This window comes from Taurulus bubalis (assembly GCF_910589615.1).
Source record: "Taurulus bubalis genome assembly, chromosome: 6".
Lineage (NCBI taxonomy): Eukaryota > Metazoa > Chordata > Actinopteri > Perciformes > Cottidae > Taurulus > Taurulus bubalis.
The window spans coordinates 11,655,143-11,677,087 of NC_136594.1; the positions used below are offsets into that span (position 1 = coordinate 11,655,143).

A 21,945-nucleotide genomic window follows, 5' to 3' on the forward strand; every position below is an offset into this window, starting at 1 on the left:
TACACCACATTACTCTGAGAAACTTGTGTACCCACGTGTGACACAGCCAACGTTGTGTACTTGCTTTACTTCCTGTCTGTGGCGGATCGACAACAACGTAGCAGCGCGTTATTGCCGCTTACCGGTCTGGAGGGTGAACTGCAAACTTTATTCTTCTTCTTCTAAGGTGTATTGGCGGTTGGCAACTGTTTGGTGCATTACCGCCACCAACTGGTATGGAGTGGGGATCAGGATGTCTCCTTGCCAAGGTCTCCTTTCATTCTCATACCTCTGACAGTGTAGAATAATGTGTTCAATTGTTCCTTCTTGCACACAATAGTCCGTGTCGTGTTTCCCTATGTTCTGCAACATGCCGTTCAGCCCAGTGTGTCCAAATCGCAGTCTCGATATGATGGTTTCTTCTCTCCTGTTCCTTTCTGCCCATCTCATTTCCCTCACTTTCCTTTGGACTCTGTAAAACCATCGCCCTTTTCTGTCCTCCCATTGCTTCTGCCACCTTTCCTTTAACCTCATTTTAATAATCCCCTTGGTTTCTGACATACTGAAGTTCACTTCAACTTTTGCGCAACTACTCTTTGCGGCTTCTTTTGCCACTCTATCTGCCATTTCATTTCCCCTAACCCCCACATGTGCAGGAACCCATAAGAACACCACTGTCATACCCATCATTTATAGTGTTTGCTGCATTTCAATGAGGATGTCTGGTCTACTGTCTGAACGACTGTTCCGTAAGCTGTCAAGTGATGAACTGGAGTCTGAACAAATGATTGCCCTCAATGGTCTTGTGTCCTCTATCCACTGTAGTGCAAACATTATTGCCAACATTTCCCCTCTGTACACCAATACTCCCTCTGTAATAATTGTACCTATTTTGATGCTATTCCTACCTTATTTGCTGAATTATTTGATGTGTCTGTGTAAACCTGGATATAACTGTGGTAACTGTCTATGTGTGTCCGAATTGTATGCACATTTATTGTACCCCCTCTATCCTTGTTCTTCTTTTTAAGTAATGCCAAGACTACTGTTGCCTCAGGAAGTATTCACAGTGCTATTGCTGGCAATGGAACTGTTGGACTGAAGTTTAATTTGTCAATATTAATTTATTTTGCTTTCTGTGCTGCTGTCCATCCAAAGCTTCTTGTCCCCCTCCTCTCCTTTTCCCAGCAGGGTAAGGTTTCCTGAGTTGGATGCTCTTCACTGTGGCCCTGAAGATTAGCCCAATAGGTTAATGCCAACTGCGTTCTCCGTAATTCTAGAGGCATTTCACCCATTTCCACCTGTAGTGCCGTCGTTGGAGTTGTTTTAAAAGCACCGGTGCATTTTCTCATTGCCTGATATTGGATTTTATGTCATTGTTTTAGAGATGATTTTGCGGCTGACCCATACCCCACACACCCATAATCTAATATAGATCAAATTCACCCTTCATTGAATCAGAAGAGATCGTGTGGAATAACAAAAAAAATAATCAATTATATTATTCAACTCAACATTAATAATCACCTGTTGGGAATCAACCAGACCTAGAATAGCCATTGATGAAAATATCTCAACAAATTACAAACCCATTCTAGAAAAAAAATCTCAGAATTGGTGAATACAAATCAAAATAGTTTATTCTTTAAAAGACATTCCCAGTACATCATTTGTGTCATGTATTTTTTGATTTTTAGAAAGGAAAAACACCCAATATAAATGTTGTGAATCAATTCTTTAGTATGCGGCATGGGAGGAACACAACTCAGAGATGAAAGTGCAGTTTCACTCTGTGGCTAAGAATTTGTATAGAGAGAGAAAAATAAATAATCTTAGGACAGACAGAAACAACTCCCTCATGCAAAACATTGAAGCCACATCTCTTTCTCTGGTGAAACTAATTTCTTCTCCGACAATAAGCATACTTTGCTCTGTCTGATAAGTTCTTGTTTTGCACAGTTTGTTCTTCTAAAGTATTACCGTCATAATGCAAAATCATATTTTTCCCACAGTAATTTGTTTTATTAAAATGCCCTGTAAAATACTTAACGATGATCTCATGAAGTAGTTTCTTTACCCTTATTCTAGCTATCAGTTAAAACATGCAGTTCTTCCTTTTCTCACTTTTGTTAATATGAAGCTGAATTTGACTGTGAAGGTCACACCTTCTGATATTCTGGTATCCTCTGGATACTGTGGAGGTGGTGGGAGACAGGAGGATGATGGCTAAGCTCTCATCCCTGATGAACCACACCTCCCACCCGATGCAGGACACTCTGGCAGAGCTGCACAGCTCCTTCAGCCACTGGCCGATTCATCCCCGGTGTCTGAAGAAGAGGTTCCGAAAGTCCTTCCTTCTCGCTGCTGTCAGGCTGCATAACAAGCTGAGCTCACAGTAGACCACAAACACTACAACACTTTAGAACACTTAAACACTTGAATCACTTTTGGCCACTTTAATTACGTTCATCATCTGGTGCAATATGTAATACATTTAAATACTTTTCATATACCGTTTTCACTCCGTCTGTATATTCAATATTGCTATTGTTTTCTTCTTTACTGTTCTTATTACTGTTTATTTATATTACTTGATTTGTTTTACATACTATGTGGCTCTGTGTGCACTGCTGTTGGAATCCTGCAATTTCCCCACAGCGGCACTAATAAAGGATTATCTTATTTTATTCAAATGGCCACACTATTTTCTGCCTCGCTTGGATCCAGGCATGTGTATGGGACATCCAGATTCTTGTTTCTGGCTTTGATAGACACACTTGACTCTTGAAGCTCTCCTTGAAAATCCTTTATCAGCTTGCAGGGAATCTTATCACTAAAATGTTCGTCTGGATACTGGCCAAGAGGGACCTGATGACATCAATGATACATTTTAAACATGATTATTTTTTTAACATTTAAATGTTTATGAAACATAAACTATTGGTAAAAGAATAAACAGTTGTAGGAAGTGACAAGGATTTCCCAGTGGCTTGAAGAGGGAATTTTTGTTGGAATGACATCATGACTTATCTTACTTAACTCCAACAGAAATGTGATTTGCTATTTTATTTTCATGAGGTTTTGGACACTTACAAGGTCAGAGGATTGCCTACTAAGTAGCCACATGACGGCCATTCCGTTTGCTGCTGTGCCCTTGTTAGGCAATGTCTGCAGCATCGTGGCCTTGCTTGTTGTCCCCTTTCTTGTTGGTGGAGGACATTGCAGGGTTGTGGGAGTGTTGGGCATCCAGCCACCGTAGTCAAACTGCGACGAATGAATGATTGACATATGATTAATACTTTTAGAAGCCACGCCATATCAGTAGTTGGAAAGTTGACTACTTTGGTCCACACTGACATACTCTAATAACTATTGGATGCATTTAATATGGATTGCAACACAACCTTTGCAGACATTCATGGTCCCCAGTGGATGGCTTTGGTGTTGCAAACTTTCCCCCTAGTGTCACCATAAGGTGGACATTTGAGGTTTTCAGAGAAATGTCTCGAAAACTACTGCTGTCATAAAATTTAGTTTAAAAATTCATGTTCAGCTCAGGGTGACAATTTAAGTCATCATATTACTTTTAATTAGGCACTATCATCAGAATACATTTTGTATATGTCCAATACTTTGGTTTATCGTCAAATACTTAAAAATCTAGTGACATTCCTATCAGTCCTAAACTGTACTTTGTGTTTTGGGCTTATTCGCAAATGCTTGCATGCTAACACAGTAATTGGAGATTTGGATTTTATAAACATCATACCTGCTAAAAGTCAGCATGATAGCGTTGCCATTGTGAGTATGGTAGCATTCGCGGCATTTAGCTCCAAGCATCACTGTGCCAAAGTGCAGCCTCACAGACCTGCTAGCATGGCTGTAGACTCTTGTTTATGTTAAAGACTTCAGGCTAACAGACAACCTGATCAACCTATTCCACAAAAATAGCAACATTATGATTTAATTAAAAGGCCTTACCTGTCCAGTGTTCACAGCTGAGTGCTGTCCTGAGCAAGTGAAGAGGACCATGGTGACAAACTTGACCAACTCAGCCACGGTGGTAAAGCGTGTTGCTGTTGTTCATTTCATACCTTAATGAAAAATCCAGTCTCAGATATTAGAAGAGCTCGAGCTAAGTAGTTGATCTGTAGAGTGTAGGGAGTGTGAGGTATAAGGAGCTGAGGAAAAGAGGAAAACTCTGTTAACTTCAAAGCACACATCTTGATGCTTCTATACCATTTAACAGTGTGACATACTTGACCATATACTAAAACATTATAATTCATCAACTTTGGAAGACACAAAAATAAGCAACTTGAGAAAATCCAACGACAGTAAAAATTCAGTATTTCTCCCTTTCAGTTACCTTGTACAGCGGATGCACCATGGGCACGTTGCGCAGCAGGGACACTGCAAAGACTTCAGCCAGCAAATGAGTGCGCATCAGGTGAACATTGAGTTGATGCTCGTTGAAATCTGCACCTCTCACAAAAATCTTGGCCATCAACCAGTCGATGGGATTAGAAGATGGGATTATCATCTGCTGGAGTCTGCTTCAGCTGCAGGAGGAGGAAGGGAGGTGTGGTTAAGTCAATCCAATAAATCTATTACCAGTAGTGATCAATAGTGTTAAAGGATTTTCTGCAATTGTTGTATGTTTACTATGAATTTCCTCTGCTTTTCAGTTAGATACTCTGTTGCTCTCTAAGGGGAAATCCTATTTCCATTGAACCTTGGAGTTGTCCTGGTTTTCATCTTTAACCCTTTCACAGTGTGTTTTCAGTTCATGAAAGTTAATTGTGACATTGTGTCACTAAATATTCAAAGTTTGGTTTGTTTGTACTCAATTTGTGTGTTCATGAAGGGTGAAAAGAAAATTGCTAATCTAAAAAGCTAATTATAAATGTGCTTAATACTATTCACATAGTATAGTAGTAATTCAAGCAAAAGCACAAGTTCAATGTCCAGTTAACCTTAGTTTAGGTCACTGTAGTGAAGTTGTTGCAAGGCGCACGCGATCATGTGACTGCCACAAATAGTTCACTGATAAAAACACTGTTTACATGTGTAGGGATTATACAAAATAGGCGGAACAGGAAACAGGAGGTCTTAAAAATCTTTATTTGAGGAAATATTTTGCCCGTCAAATCAAATTGTTTATTTATTTTCTTTGTACTGCATGTGCATTTACTTTACAGGGTTTGTACGAATGTAATAAAGTAATCCATGAAAATAAGATATGAGTTTGATTCCTCACAGTTAATTTTGTTTCTATACCCTCTGGCATTTTGGAGAATATTGCAGTGTGTTTTTTCTTAGTCATGTTATGTTTTTTTTCTCATTTATTTGGGAAAGATATATATATAATATGTATTTAAAAATCAGAAGTGAGCATACAGTTCAAAAGGAACACCTACACATTATAACTTCCAGAGATGAAAGAAGCCAGGGAATTTAGAAAGATTTTCCTTGCCACATCTTTTTTTCACATGTTCTTTAGTCAAAAAGAGAGAAAACAAAGACCCCATGTATAAAATGGATCACCAGAATTGTTTTCTCCCTTGGTTCTCAGGACTTTCATATATTGGAGTGTTAATCTCACCTGAATAGCAATTGGCATCATTTTACCATCAGGTGTTTTGCGAAGCAGGATCAGGGGAGCCATCAAGTACTGCTTCTTCCCGTTGATGGTGTTTGGTTTCAGCCCATCCAAACACTTGTAGTCACACAGGAATATGTTGCCTCTCTGTATTTGATTTTAGTGAAGATGAGAAATAATTTGACTCAGATGCATAGTGTGAATATTATTAACTATATTAAGGGAACATGTAAATTCAACAGGCATTTTCAAATTGAACATGTGATGGAGCGAAATATGACTCGAAGTGAAGACATTCACCTTCATTTCATCTGTCAAGCTACACTGACCACTGAGGGAAACCATGTCATCACTGACAGGAAAGGTGTTGGGCAGGGTTGAGCAACGTTGGATCAACATGGGGTTGACACCGTTCAGAAACTGGTAGCCAAAGAAAGCGTCCTCCTTCCAATGATCATGGACATATTCTGGGGGGGGAAACAGTTGATCTTTATTGAGTTTTTAACTTTGTGCTTGAAAATATTGCTCTACAAAGTTATCAGCTTGTGCAAGTGAAACTGGAAAATGGGAAACAAGGTGTGGCACAGATTACAGTCAGACATGGCTGGACACTGGTTACAGTTGTTTCAAAGTCTTGATTGGATGCAAATAAATATTGTTACACATCTATTTTGTTCCCCTGTTAGTGAGCTATAACTAATAATAATTAGGATATGTTTTAGATAGCATCATGGCATACAGTTAAATATCTGAACGAGTACAATTAAATGTATTGTCATGCTTACAGTATCAAGTATTTAATTTAAACTACCATGATAGTACCTGATATGTCCGTCTGCTTGTAGCAGAACACATCATGGATAGACTCAATATCAGACCAGTTCTCCTCGGAATCAGAAATTCCCTTCAGTTTCAGCTCAGCCAGCCTAGAAAATAAAAGCAGTGCAGTGAAGCGGTGCACCTGACCGTCAGTGATCCAGCGGTAGATGGGAAAGTTGTAGGTGTCACCCTCAAGAGAATTCACTTCCACCTTGGCAGGGAACCAAGAGTCTTCAAAGTAGCGAAGGGAACGCGGTTTATCTATCTCTATCAGGACTAGCTTTCCAATGGAGGCAGGGCAGGACACGGTAAAACTGGACACCTGGAATAAAGACAGAAATGGGTTGAACACATTCATACAGAAGATACAATGTATTTTATGACCAAGAACTGAGCTGTATCGTCCCGTTAGTTAGCATACCATACAGAATTTAAAAGGGTGGACAAAATAAAATGTAAGCTCATTTTGAGGCCCTAAATTAAAGAATTCCAGAGCAGCACAATAATCTGATGCTGCGCACAGGAGTCTGAGTTGAAGGAGGTTAACATCAGCTTTTCTAAATTGATATTCAATTCAATAATCTTAAATTGTGGTAGAGTGTTATTTAGAGAAAGACATTTCAGACTTACTGCTCCTCTGATGAAAGATAAAGCCCATTTGAGGCTAATGAGCCAGGTGTGTTTGCTCTCCCCTTTCGTGCCCACCAGTTTAATGGAGACACTGTTAAAGGTGCCGGCAGTAGCGAGGTTGCCAGTGTATACGGTCACATTATAGTTTACCATTTTAACACTGGCAAGCAGAAGAATCCTGGTGGGAAGAGAAAACATAATAACAATTCTCAGCACTGTTCAGGTTATCTGTCACTAGATGAAGCTGAGAGTAAATCACTTTAAAATATTGGTATTACAATGAAAAGACTATTGGCAAATTCTATTATAATAACTCATATTTAATTTTTCTTTTCTACCTTATTTATTACAATCCAGTTTATGTGAACCGAAAAAAAGCATCTCTCTTCTTCCCTGTTAATGAGACCAAGAAGTTCCTTTGAGGAGCTGCTCATGGATTCCTCTTTTTATACAGTTTTGTGGGTGTGTATTCAGTAATAGTCAGCTCAGGTGATGAAATGCTGGACATGCATGTATTTTAATGTTTGCATTTGAATTGTCCAATATGTTTCCATGTATAGTTTGTGTGTTTCAGAGATAAGGTGGTGACATGGTAGTGACTCAGGCTTAAACACAATAATCTGAATTGTAAATCAATATTTACTTCAAGTACTAAACTTGATTAACAAATATTCTTAGTAATTCAGATAGAAGTTCCGAAGAAGGACCTGGGGCGGAGTACACTATGATAAATAGACTAGGCTTGAGTCAAAGAGACCGGTGCCTCAAGGAATGTATTAATATGACTTGGGGTAAATGATTAATTTAGGCTGACATATTCTTCATGACAGCCAGGTTTTAGTACAACAAAATACATCAATGATAATCTGATATTCAATCATTAAAATTTTTAGATGAAAGAGATCTGATATTTAAGATCTGATCATTTTCTTGTTGTTGCGCTGTTGCGGTTGAGTTGTTAATTTTTAATTTGGCTATTGTGTGTAACTCCAATGTGCTTTTGATTTAATTAATGTAAGTGGCCATGGAGAAGACAATCTACCGCTCTAATGAGATAGCAGAAAAGCATGTTAAACTCGGTCAGATTTCTAGATATGAGCTTAACGCTATCCAAAGTGGGACGAATGCTCTCGCTCCTAATCAAACCAGGTTTTCCGCAGAAAGTCTGCAAATGATCCACAAAGCCCACACCATTTGCAGGACACCACCCAGACAGCCAGCGGTGGAATGGTGACATCCTTGGTTCGATTTGGGGCCAGACTTTCTTCATAGCTTTTTCTTAGCACTATTGTGTCGCTCTATTCTTATACTGTATATATGTACATATTTTGAACCAGGAAACATTCCTGTTTATGGACATCCATTCACTCACTCACTAGGCTCGTTCGAGATGAGCCAGTTCTGCGCAGAATCGATCGGCGGCGATCGGCGCGCAATGCATGCCGGTTAGATTTGTGTCCGACTTGCTCTGACGACATGCACACGTGGTCAACGATACTCTCACGAGACCAAGTCGCCGTCGATTTCAGAGTCAGCCGCCGCAGTTGCTTTCCAACGACTGCGTGGCCCAGTGCATGATGGGAAACGCCTGGCTGTCGCCACATCAGAGAGCTGATTGGCTCTTAGATCTGACAGCAAACACCACGTGTTGTAGAAAATTCTTATTTTATGTGTAGTTGTAATACTTAACGCTGGATTATTGACTATTAGTCTCATGTTTGATCTAAAAACATTTATTGTGTTGTTGTTAATACAAAATCGTATTTATACAACACACATCAAAACTACTAGTAATGTTTTTCATAGGCAGACATCAAAAGACCAAAGGATGCAGCTACACACTCATTTTTACATAAATATATATATATTTAAAAACACATATAATAAATCCAAACGTGATCTGTAAACTACAAGTAAACAAAAGTTCGGAACTAACAGGAAGTACTTTTTTCTGTGACTTCCTGCGTATACACAGCTGACAGCTGACAACTGTCCGACTTGATTGCAGTTTTTTGTCAACGCCTCCTGCTGCGGCCGCCTGCTCTCGTCTGGATTCCAGGCGAGGCGCAGCTCTAACGAACGAGCCTATTCACAGCAATCACAGCAGATAAGGCTTTCTGATCATGATGCATTCAGGTGTGAAATTGCATATCCAAACTAAAAAGGGTGCATCTCTGCAACCACTAGGGCTATTTGAATAATTTTGGTGTTGTGAGATTTTGTTCAGATGCGTAAATACCTACGTCTATATGTTACTGGTTAAGAGTAAATGAAGATGACACACAACACAAATGAAAACATTTCAGGTAAAGCCTAGAAAAAAAGCACTTTCAGGATGATTATTTCTTTGAAATGATGTAGCTGTAAGGTCTAACTCTAACCCAAATCATAACACAATATGTGAACATTCTCTCTGCAAAGGTTGACTTTGATAAATGGAAGGAGAACAACGTTAGAGAGGGTTTAGAGAGAAAATTCAGGCGAGGTCTCCAAAGTTTGCATTGGGCCACATTTGCGCACATCTGTGACATTTGAATTTTCTCATGTACCAAACCATATATTTCACTTGTATATTACTTATGGTGTTCAATACATCCAAATACGTACAGCGTTTTTTCTTTTTTCTTCATAAAACAGGCTATGATTTACAGTTTTATATAACAATAGCTCATATTTTGTCTGGTATACTTTGATTTTCAACTTGCGCTTGCTTAATCAGGTCATTCAGTACACCTGTTTGTCACAATCATCTTATTCTGTACACCTGTTGGTCAGACCTCGTCAGCTCAATCACTGCACCTATTAGTCCCACCTCGTCAGCTCTATCACACTCACCTGTCCACTCTGCTGCACCTATTTTCTTCAGTATTTAAGCCCCAGCTTCCCACACACCGACAGATTGTTTTCCGTGTTATGCCTTTAGTTAAAATGAGAACAGCCCAGATTCGATTGAGATCCAAATGTGAACTCTACTCCAGCAGAGTATGATACTATATAATTAGTCATGATGATTACACCAAATACCTTTGCTGTTATATAATTTAATAACAGTTTTGGCCTTTTTTTTTTTTTTTAGGTGGTATAAGTCAATATTATTCATCCAGACGTAAAATGACAGTTAATGTAAATAATGTTCCCAAACATCAAAACTGCATTGTGAATTATATTTTTGAAGGAATATTGTTTCATTTGGATTACACATGCTTTTGACTTCTCATGTATCTGTCTCAAAACACAGGTATTTTACCCAGGAGACTGCAGTTTGTGCTACGGGTGAACAAAGTACTTTTGCTGCCTAAAAATAATCAAGTAATAGTTTTGTATTTGTAATGTTCATTAACCACGTGCTAAACTGTTTAAAACCGTGCCCTTTCTGTCTGGATAAAAATGTTTCCCTTGAAATGTAATTGAGAGTGCAGTTTAGTTGTATGGGAACATCATTTTATAGGTGACAGCTACAGGAAAGGTACAGCATGAATGTTACTCATGTTTTCCTAAATGATGTACAGGCATTCTAGCATCTCAAATGGCTTAAAAAATGGTGCATAAAAACAGCCATGTATATGCTGTATAGTATATGGCTATATAGCTGCGGCAAACAGAAACAAAATACCTTTTTACCCCCCAGGTTTGGGCTGAGTCACAAAGTTGTACTCTGCCACTGACCGATATTTTAATAACTGTAATCCACCTTTTAATCCGACTGAAATTAAATCTGTTCAGGGAGAAGCACCACGATTTAAGATAGCAAAAGATATTCCTTTATTTGTCCCACAGTGCAAGTCCTTATCTGTTGTTAAGGACTCAAAAAAATCCTTGTAAATTCCTTGTAAACTTGATAAGAAAATTCCTTGTAATTCAGAATAAGGACTTGGGGCGTGGTACACTATGATACATAGGCTTGAGGTGCCTCGAGGAATTTTAGTATCAGTGGCGGTCGGCCAATAGAGCCTCACCCACCTTGAGCCACCAAAACAAATATTTATCTAATTATAAAGATTACAATAATATTAATACATTATACAAATTGTCAATATTTGTGTTTTTGAGCTATGGAATATACCCAGTAATATTTGTAAAATAGCATATCTGCGCTAAATATATGCTTTTCCTGCTTGTCCTCTCCACCCGTGCACCTCTCAGCTGCCCCCGTGCACAATTTGGCACGTGCACGGCGGAGCAGAGACTGCTGTGCCGTGCCGGGGCCGAATGGTTTTGGCCCAAGAAAGACGGGTCTAATGCAGTTTAGCCAATCACTGATTAAAGATGTAAATGAGTGACATACAATGTATCCAATCAGTGCCCTAAAAAACATCCACGGAGGGGCCACTCTCATTTGGCCCCACGGTGCGCATTCACGTCTCTCGTCCTCGTCGGGGCTAGTCTCTCGTTCTCATCTTGCGTGTTCTCGTCTTCTCGTCTCTTGTGTTCTCTTGGCGTCTCTCGCAGCTCCATTTTAACGACATGTCAATGGAACATCCCAGCACGAGCGCTACTCTTGCAAGAAGACTCAACCCTAACGAGATAAAATCTCTGTAATAAAATAAAGCTCTGCAAATTTAAGTTGATTTATCTTTTACAGGTATGTGATACCATCCTGATGCAAGCCAAGGAGCGGTTCTCCTTCACCCAGCACCTCGTCAGCGCAACACTGTTGCATGAAGAGTTGTTCCCACAACAGTGTGAAGTTCCCTGAGTCGGTGCTTGAAAAAACAGTGGAGGTGAACCAGGTCAAGCTCAAAACAGAACTGTCCGTCATCTATGAGAACAGTGAGTTCAAGGCTTGCAGTGGTGCAGTGCCTATGTACCAGTTTTTCATGGAGAACAACCTTCAGAGCACCTTCACAGAGACTTCTCAGGATCCTCATCCCCACACCCATGACAACAGCTGAATCCGAAAGGTGTTTCTGTACTTTGAAGAGGATCAAGACCTTCCTGAGAAACACCATGACACCTGACTTCAATAAGAAGGTCATTGAGAGGTTTGCCACTCAGAAGGACAGAAGAGCAAAGTTCCTTTATAAATAATCTGTCATAGAAACATGCAGGTTTCCTCACCACACTGATGTTTCCCCAACAAACAAGGTTAATATAAACTTGTACTATTAGACTATATATATATGATATTTATTATAATATATTCATGATATTTATATTGTATACTTATGATTATATCATATGGTATTTATATATCGTATTATACTGAATATTATTATATGATATATATATATGTATATATATACATATATATATATATATATATATATATATATATATGTATATATATATATATATATGTATATATATATATATGTATATATATATATATACATATATATATATATATATATATATATATATATATGTATATATATATATATACATATATATATATATATATATATATATGTATATATATATATATATATATATATATATGTATATATATATATACATATATATATATGTATATATATATATACATATATATACATATATATATATATATATATATGTATATATATATATGTATATATATATATACATATATATATATATATATATATATATATGTATATATGTATATACGTATATATATATATACATATATATATATATATATATATATATATATGTATATATGTATATACATATATATATATATACATATATATATATATATATATATATATATATATATATATATATTAATATCCTGAATTGTATGAATAATATGTCCTTATGTCAGTGTTGGAATAAATGTTCAATTAAAATGTTAAGTCCACTAATAAACTTGGTCAGATTTCTAGATATAAGCTTAGCGCTATGGGATGAATGCTCTGGCTCCTGATCAAACCAGGTCTTTCCTAGAAAGTCTGGTAAGGACAAAGCCCACATCATTTGCAGGACACCAGATTTGGGGCCAGATTTTCTTCATGACTTTTTCTTAGCACTATTGTGTCCCACTATTTGTATACTGTACTGGGAAAAGGTATAAGGCATAAACATAACAATATAATTGTTTGGACATGTATTAAAAACGTGTGTTGTAGCTGCCTCTCAGCTTGAATAGATGGAGGCCGGCTGTGAAAAGACAACCGTTTGGCTGTTTACCTCAACACAATGTGCTCATTGTGGTAAAGCCTTTGTCAAAATGATGATGGATTGAATGAATTGTTACTTTATTTTGCAATAATATCAGTGAATAATCAGTTATTCATAACACACATTAAGTAAATCTTAAGGTTAGTAAAAACAAATTGTACTATATGTATGTGCAGTACTTTAGCTGAAATATTGAACTGTGACTCAAAAGAACCAAGTTTGCTTTATTTGGAAGATTTATTCCTGGAATACATGTGAAGTTTTCTCATGATTAAGCTTCTAATAGCAACTTAATACCCTGAAATGAATTCCCGTTGTGAATCTTTTACGGTTCAGTTTCTGTTGACAATTTGTCAGAGGCATTCATGAAACTCAAGTTTGTATGAAGTATATACTTTTTCTAAGGTTTGAAACAACGTTATTGTCAACACAATTTTATATAACAAGCTTCAAAATGCTTCAGTTAATTGCATTATATTTTGTATATTACAGAGCTGTTTATGGGATTGTGTTTTAGTTTTGATACGTGAAGACTTAATATGCTGGTTTTACCAACTCACAACAGATGTTGTTTAATTTTAGATTATCCTACGTAATTTGCGACGCAAGTTTTAAATGTTCATGTGGCGCAAACGTTATGCATATTTTGAACCAGGAAACATTCCTGTTTATGGACATCCATTCACTCAAATGTTTTACTGTTTTAATGTTTTCTTAACTGTTTTTAAATCTGCATTATGTTTTGATGCTTTTAATGGTTTCATGTGAAGCACTTTGAATCGCCTTGTTGTTGAAATGTGCTATACAAATAAACTTGCCTTGCTTTGCCTTGCCTTCACTCATTCACAGCAATCACAGCAGATAAGGCTTTCTGATCATGATGCATTCAGGTGTGAAAGGTACACAACAAAAACTAAACAAAGACAAAAGACCTGTGTGAAAGACGGTATTACATCAATAATAGTTTTACTTTGTTTAATGCTGAGACATTTTGATGAAAGATATGGATAGATATAGGCAGATAGATAGATTTATTAATTTCTTGGACATTTCAAACCATGTATCCCTCTGATCAATCCAAAACGGCAAAAAGATAAGTCTTCAATCTGGATTTAAAGGAGTTGGAGGTCTCGGGGACCTTGTTCCAGATATGTGGAGCAGAAAAGCTAAACGCTGCTTCTTCGTGTTTAGTTCTGACTTTTGGAACAGACAGTAGACCAGGTTTATCTTTTCCTGCAATGACTACGAACTCCGCTAAAGCCTTTACACATAATAATCTCGCCTCGAACGCCATAAATAAAAAGCGCGACACTGCCACCTATTGGTCAAAACGCGTTTTTACACCACAATAACGCAGCATCACATGACTACTTCCGCAACTCATGCTACCACACCATTCAAAATATCACAGTGTACTCGGAGTAGTAAGGACGGCAGCTGACGGTGTACAAGTAAATAACGTTGCTTGAAAAGCTGCATTCTTTTAATGTAATACTTAAACCGGACAACACGGCTCGTGCGAGGATTCACCATGGCTCTGCTCAGATTCGGGAGCATGCTGTTGCTGTTGCTGCAGTTTGGACATTCAGTAAGTACCGCTGAGTTTTTGAAAGACTGTATATCCTGTTGTCGACATTGAAGGAGCTACACATTCTGCCACATTCCAAATCCATTAAAAACTGATAAAAAAAAAGGTAATGTATCCGGTTTTATAAAAGCCTTGCTACAAAATGTCAAAACAAAGGATTGGAAATTGGTCTCAAATTAATTTGGCTTTCTTCACAACATGAATCTCAATGTGAGTTCATACTTTTTGATGGAGCTAAAGGCAAGTTGACAGTAAAGTTGGGTTAAATCAGGCTCGTGTTCTCTTGTCTGTAAAGTCAGCTGACATGTCAGCCCTGCACCATAAAACATGGAACTTTAACCACATAAAGGAACACAATATAAACTGACTCATTGTGAATTAAATTGTGATGTGTTGACCTGCAGCTCGGGGCACCTGGTTCATTCAGCCTGGATTACCAAAAGGACTGCTTTCGGAAAGATGGGGAAGAGTTTCGATACATCTCAGGAAGCATCCATTACAGCCGGATCCCCCGAGTCTACTGGAAGGACCGGCTGCTCAAGATGTACATGGCAGGACTGAATGCCATCCAGACGTACGTTTACTTCATGTCTCACCATCTTCCTGCTCTACATTTGGTTTGTTGTTTCAGCTGTTGTTGGGATGGTGCCATGTTTTCTATACAAAAACCTTTTTTTAATTGAGAAAATTTGTTTCCTTAAAGAAATCTTTTCACATCACTGTTGGCTCTCTTGACATGTGCATGAGGCTGTGCTGCAGTCATTCTAACAAATTGGCATCATTTACCAGCGGTCACATGTACACAGTGTACTGATGTGAATAAATGAGCGACGGAAAAGGATTATGTATCAATCTTAAATGTTGATTAATCATTTGCTTTAGTCTTCTATGATTGTAAACTAAATATCTTCATTTAGTTTAGAATCAACTGCTTTGGACTGCTGGTCGAGCAAAGCAATACATTTAAAGGTGCAACCTTTGGTTTTTAATAGCTGGGATTGACGTTTATCATCATTTCATGACATTTTACAGAAGGAAACAACAAATTGCTTATGTGAGAAAATAATTGACAGGTTGATTGATGATGAAATTATTTGTTTGTTGCAGCTGTAATGGAGTGACACCATTAAACATAAGTATGCGTGTAATACTGACACTTCATTCACTTTGAAGGTACATTCCCTGGAACTACCATGAAGACTTTCGAGGCCGGTACAATTTTAGTGGAGACAGGGATTTGGGATATTTCCTTCAGCTGGCCCAAGACATAGGTCTAGTGGTCATCCTTCGGCCTGGACCCTACATATGTGCAGAGTGGGACATGGTGAGTGCCAGTGGTCAGTAAACACATTTTGTGTTTTTCATGGTATTTAGAGAAGAAAGAAATACAGAACATATTTGACTCTCTCATCTTATGCTAGTTTAAACTAATACTTTGAAACATTTAAGAGAAAATTATTGTACTTTTTAGACAACTACATGTATTTGACAGCTTTAGTTATTAATAACTTTTCAGATCAAGAGTATACATGCAAACCATCTGGTCAACTTCTCACATATGATGCATTTATGGGCTGAACTACACAACAGTGAATAAACTACTAAATCATCTCAACGTCAACTCAATCATATAATAACCTAGTCACATACGATGGAACTTTATTTTTGTATGGTTGGTAGGCCATTTAAATTGCACTAAAATTAGCTAATTTGCAAATTTGTTACTCTGTCAACCAGGGTGGGCTGCCTGCCTGGCTGCTCAACAAGAAAGACATTGTGCTGCGCTCCTCAGATCCAGGTGAGAATCACAGGAAAAACAGGATGAATGATGACATATAGTCATGGTTGCATGCTGCAGTACATACAACGCTATAATTATTTGCCTTGTGTCAGATTACATCACAGCAGTAGATGAGTGGATGGGGAAGTTACTGCCAATGATAAAGCCTTTTCTCTACCAGAACGGTGGTCCTATCATCACTGTACAGGTGAGTCTTACATGCATTACCTTTCATTACAAGTACTTGATTCCATGAGATAAATACCATTTCCCCCCTGCTGTGGCTGTGTTTGGTAGGTGGAGAATGAATACGGCAGTTATTTTGCCTGTGACTACAATTATATGCGCCATCTGACTAAGCTGTTCCGGTCTTACCTTGGTGAGGAAGTCGTGCTCTTTACCACAGATGGAGCTGGGCTCAGCTATCTCAAGTGTGGCTCAATACAAGATCTCTATGCTACTGTTGACTTTGGGCCAGGTATGTGTCGGGGGTCAGTGTAATGCAATTTACAATAAATATTGATTGTTGGTTAAAGGTTCAGTTATGTATTTCATTTCATGTTTATTTGGGAGGGACAAATACAATATACATGTTTTTCAATGCAACGTATACCAGCATTCTTGGCTACTACTAAAACCCAAAGCCCGTTGCTAAATGGGCCTGTAAATAGTTAAACTATGTGGTGCATGATGTTGTCCTGAAAGGAACAGCAAAACAACTTGCCAACATACTGATGAATTGACCACAGAAATGTGGTTGATTGACTGACTGTTGAGCTTAACATCTAGTTCAGGTGTTATGTGTTTGGACACTGCCTTTTGATATTAAGTGTCAAACACAAGTTTTCAAGCCACTTGGCTATTGCTTCCAGATACTGTGACAATAGGTCTGACACTGCAGTAGCAGTATTAATGATTTAGAGTAATTCAACCATTTTTCTCTTCCCCCCCCCACCCCCCACCCCCTCCACATAAATGTTGCCATGTGCTAGATTAGTCAGCAGAGATGAGGAAGTTGCACAAATAGCTTATTTACTCATGATCTTATCTTTGTGTTTTGATCCTGTTAGGTTCAAATGTAACCGCTGCCTTTGATGCACAGAGACACGCTGAACCTCGTGGACCTTTGGCAAGTATTTCCCTTGAAACAGTTTGTGATTTTTAAACCACACTACAGTTTTTCTCAGGCACTCATGGGGTTTCCTGCCGTGTGAACAGGTGAACTCTGAATTTTACACTGGCTGGCTGGACCATTGGGGGTCAGGCCACTCTGTTGTGTCGTCTGCCATCGTGGCCAAGTCCCTCAACGAGATGCTTGCCATGGGAGCAAATGTCAACCTGTGAGTAAACAGATTTAATGACAGGTTTAGGCATGTACAATTACACAACATATATTATTGTGATGGTGACTCCATTGCCACCATCACAATATGTAATGATGACTAAGAGGCAAGGAGCTCACGTCTTGTTCTTGAAGTTTAAAGTTATTTGAACCTATTTGTGCTTTATTTCTGTCTACATTTCACTTTAATTTCTCTCCCCACAGATACATGTTCATAGGAGGAACAAACTTTGGATACTGGAATGGTGAGTGCCCTTCAACAGACTAGTTTGATGAGAAGACATGATCATTTCAAGTGACTTATAGCAATGCCACTTGGGTCTTTTGTGTTTTTTGAATGATTAATTTATGAAGAAACTCACCCTCTGATTGCATCTCAATAACTCAGGTGCCAACGAGCCATACGGCTCGCAGCCCACGAGCTACGACTACGACGCCCCACTCACGGAAGCAGGAGACCTCACAGAGAAGTACTTTGCTATTAAAGAGGTGATCAAAATGGTAAGAACACAAGTGCAGGCCTCTAATTTACTACCTTTGTTTGTATTGCTTCAGCTGTTTTGCATAAAATGGAATGGAATGATTAAATTGTAAATTGGGTACGTACATTGGGTATGTACAGTGGAGTATATGTTATCTGGAAGAACGTGTGTATTTTTTCACAACAGTACCATAAGATACCAGAGGGACCAATACCACCCACAACTCCAAAGTACGCATATGGGACTGTTGTGATGAAAAAGGTAAGCAGGCAGTGGTCACCATAGAAATACGTTTTGTTAAATGATATAAAACATAAAGAATAAATAGTAAAAAGCAATCCTGTGCCACCACAGCTCCAGACGCTATCGGATGCCTTAGAAACACTGTCTTTCTCTGGCCCTGTCAAAAGCAAATATCCTCAGACTTTCATTGAACTGAACCAGGTATCCTTTAATGCTTTTCTGTTTTATATCGTGAAAAACAGACAATATTTTTACATATTACTAATTTAGCTGTTATTTTGTGTAAAATGTATCTCTTTCCTATTTGTCCTTTTTAGGCATTTGGTTATGTGCTCTACAGGACCACGCTACCTGTTAACTGCAACACACCAACTCCGCTGTCATCTCCACTGAACGGCGTCCATGATAGAGCGTATGTGTCAGTGGACGGGGTGAGTCTGATTGCATCTTCCCAGAAGTTACACGCAGGTCCACGCACAACCTTTTGTTGTTACCAGTTGAGTTAAACTATATGCTACATTGGTACAAGCTGAAATGCGTCAAAAACGGCATCATCATGTGACTAATTGTAGATTAGCAGCAGTTATTGTAAGGTTGCATGTGTTAAGACAACATTGAACTCTGGGGAACTTGAGCTTCTTTTGTGTAAATGTAAAAAAAAATATATATATTTTTCATAGTAAGATATAGAAGAAAAAATTATTATAATTATTTCTGTTTTAATGAGGCTGATTTATTCTCAAGGTGACTGTGGGGATTCTTGAAAGGAACAAAGTCATTACTATCAACGTGACTGGGAAAGCTGGCAGTCAGGTGGACATACTGGTGGAGAATATGGGCCGAATCAACTACGGAAAGAACATTAACGACTTTAAGGTTCATTTCCAGCTACCTTTTTAAAGATACTATATGTGCTTTGACGTATAGATGTCACAAGACTTTACTAGATTTTATTTTTCAGGTTTTACAAGCCTTAAACATTTTAAGATTTAAGTGCAACAAAATAATATTTTAATTTCACACTTTCTAGGAAGTACAACTTCTAAACAATTTCCAACAAATTGGAATGTCAGTGAGTTCTCTGCTCCTCCCGTCTGATTTGTTTGCACCGCACACAGGGCCTGGTGTCCAACATGACTCTGGGGAAGGATACGCTCACTGGCTGGACCATGTACAGCCTCAGCATCGATGACGCAATCAGTCAGGGACTTCTCGGTGAAACCAAACCAACAGACCCAGCGCCGCCTCCTGCTCTCTCCCTGCCAGCTTTCTACAAGGGAAGCTTCATCATTCCTGACGGCATCCCAGACCTCCCCCAGGACACCTACATCAAGCTGCCCAAATGGAGGAAGGCATGTCACCCAAGCACAATATGAATTGAGTATCATAAATAAACCCAGATTGTTTGTGGTCATATGCACTGTGATTAGGTTAATGATTAGGTTATTTGTTAAAAAGACAACTGAGATTTTTTATATACATATCGAGCAACAATAAGAAAGAAGCTGTTTTGTGTAGATTTGCTTTTCTCTGCTGTATCTTGTAAATCAAGTCTCGAAACAAGCAATTTGCATACACCTTGGATTCTGGAAACTGAGCATTTTTCACTATTTCCTGACATTCTACAGTCTAAACGATTAATCAGCTATTTAAAAGTATGATCAACAAATAATGACAATAATTGTTGCAGCCCTGTGAAGTAATGTCAGGTGTCAAGTTTATTCTCTTCATATTAAAAAGTTGAAGAGACTCATAATTGAACATATCGGCCTGATTTATTTACATTTTTAATCGATTATAAATTAGAATAAATAAATAGAAATCATCTTCAGCTGCAGCCCTCCTCTAAATGTGACAGAACTAATAGAAGTACTCTGCAGTAAAATGTATGTTGTTTGAGTGTATCTGTAGTGTTTAGTGTGTTTTTGTAATGTCATGAAGGACGTATTCCTCAAACGCAATGCTAATACTGTCGACTAATTACTCAGTCCTTTTTTCTTTTCAGGGTCAAGTTTGGATCAACGGCTTCAACCTGGGACGTTACTGGCCAGCCCGAGGCCCTCAGGTGACACTTTTTGTCCCTGCCAACATCCTCAGCACCGCTGCACCCAACAATGTGACTGTCCTGGAGCTGGAAGAGGCTCCCTGCAGCTCAGGGCCATGCAGTGTGGAGTTTACTGCCACCCCCATCCTGAATGCAACAGTCCAGTCTGACTACAAACGGGAAAGGAGGCTTTTCATTAAAGATGATTTGTTGTGCTAACAAGGGAACTTCCTGCTGCACAAAGGGAATACATTTGCACGACTCTGTTTTCTGATATACAACTCAAATCAGCACTTGTGTGAACTCGATGTATGTGTGATTTAAGAAAAAAGAAAAAGCTGGAATTGTTATTTTTGTCACAACATCAGTGATTGAATGTGTCTTTATGAAATGTGAAGGTGGTGGTTTTAGCCAAATAATGTATTTAACCATCACATCAACTGTGGGCATCTCTACCTCACTGATTCTGCAGGAAAATACTGTCTACAACCACAGATGCATTGTGGGACTGCTGATATGTATCTTATATTAGCTTTTAATATTTTGCATATACTCTGATTTAATGCTTGTTAAGCATTTTGGCTTTTGAAGCAAAAAATAAATAAACAAATCTGATTGGATAAAACTCCAATAATCCCCTTTCTTATTATGTGACTATATGCTAGTTGGATATACGTATGTACCACCATAACCATATCTTGTATAAAAATGTTTTCTATCTAAATAATTTTCTAGGAAGCATGGGAAATAACCTTTATTATCCCAAGGGGAAATATGTATTGCCGCGTGAGCACAAAATCCTCTCCTAATATTGATAGAAAACAGAGAGCATGGGGCAGAAAATTAAGGATCATCTTATTTGTCCACACCATTAAACTTGTGAATATGATTTATATATGTATATTATTTTACCAAACATGAACCAAGTGGTTTCATTGACAGTTGATGGCAACAATGCATTTTTAACATCCAGTCTACCAACAATAATTTGGAGCAAAACCACTTGGCAATAGTAAAACATGGCAAGAGAAACATAATTTTAACAGCAATGTTGAAAGCTGAACATGAAAGAGGTCACAGGGTCTTCAAATATACTTGGACATTCTAATAAAAACAATTCAGACAATAAGAAATAGCCAATAAAGGATTTTTGAGACCAGTACCGATGCTAAAATATTATTGATAGAGATGTTTGTGTGTTTGTGTTTGGAGGCAACATGGAGTCTTAGATTTTCACTCCTGTTTTCATCTTTGCTGTGTCACGGAAATTTCATACATGGGAAAATGAGAAATAAAACTATTTGAAAGTTGTTACGGAAGTTATAATCTCT

The 21,945-nt window shown here is 38.1% G+C and overlaps 1 protein-coding gene and 1 pseudogene across 2 annotated transcripts; one reads left to right on the top strand and one right to left on the bottom strand.

Moving 5' to 3' along the window:
- Positions 1 to 2,667: 2,667 nt before the first annotated feature.
- LOC306738161 (arachidonate 12-lipoxygenase, 12R-type-like) lies at positions 2,668 to 7,183 on the bottom strand (annotated as a pseudogene). Its single transcript has 9 exons — positions 7,031 to 7,183; positions 6,404 to 6,722; positions 5,882 to 6,048; positions 5,585 to 5,728; positions 4,349 to 4,541; positions 4,088 to 4,160; positions 3,961 to 4,055; positions 3,073 to 3,243; positions 2,668 to 2,847 (listed from the first exon to the last, which is right to left on the bottom strand). The product of its transcript is annotated as an arachidonate 12-lipoxygenase, 12R-type-like (transcript).
- A 7,483-nt stretch (positions 7,184 to 14,666) lies between these two features.
- On the top strand, positions 14,667 to 21,163 carry glb1 (galactosidase, beta 1; the record flags this gene model as incomplete). The annotated part of the gene is made up of 16 exons (XM_079219724.1): positions 14,667 to 14,723; positions 15,128 to 15,297; positions 15,897 to 16,047; positions 16,461 to 16,521; positions 16,617 to 16,711; positions 16,801 to 16,981; positions 17,574 to 17,632; positions 17,722 to 17,843; positions 18,050 to 18,090; positions 18,234 to 18,346; positions 18,514 to 18,588; positions 18,682 to 18,771; positions 18,888 to 19,001; positions 19,315 to 19,446; positions 19,689 to 19,922; positions 20,576 to 21,163. The coding sequence occupies 16 exons, from the start codon at positions 14,667 to 14,669 to the stop codon at positions 20,831 to 20,833; spliced, it is 1,953 nt and encodes a 650-aa protein (XP_079075850.1). The 3' UTR covers positions 20,834 to 21,163.
- Between the last annotated feature and the right edge of the window lie 782 nt (positions 21,164 to 21,945).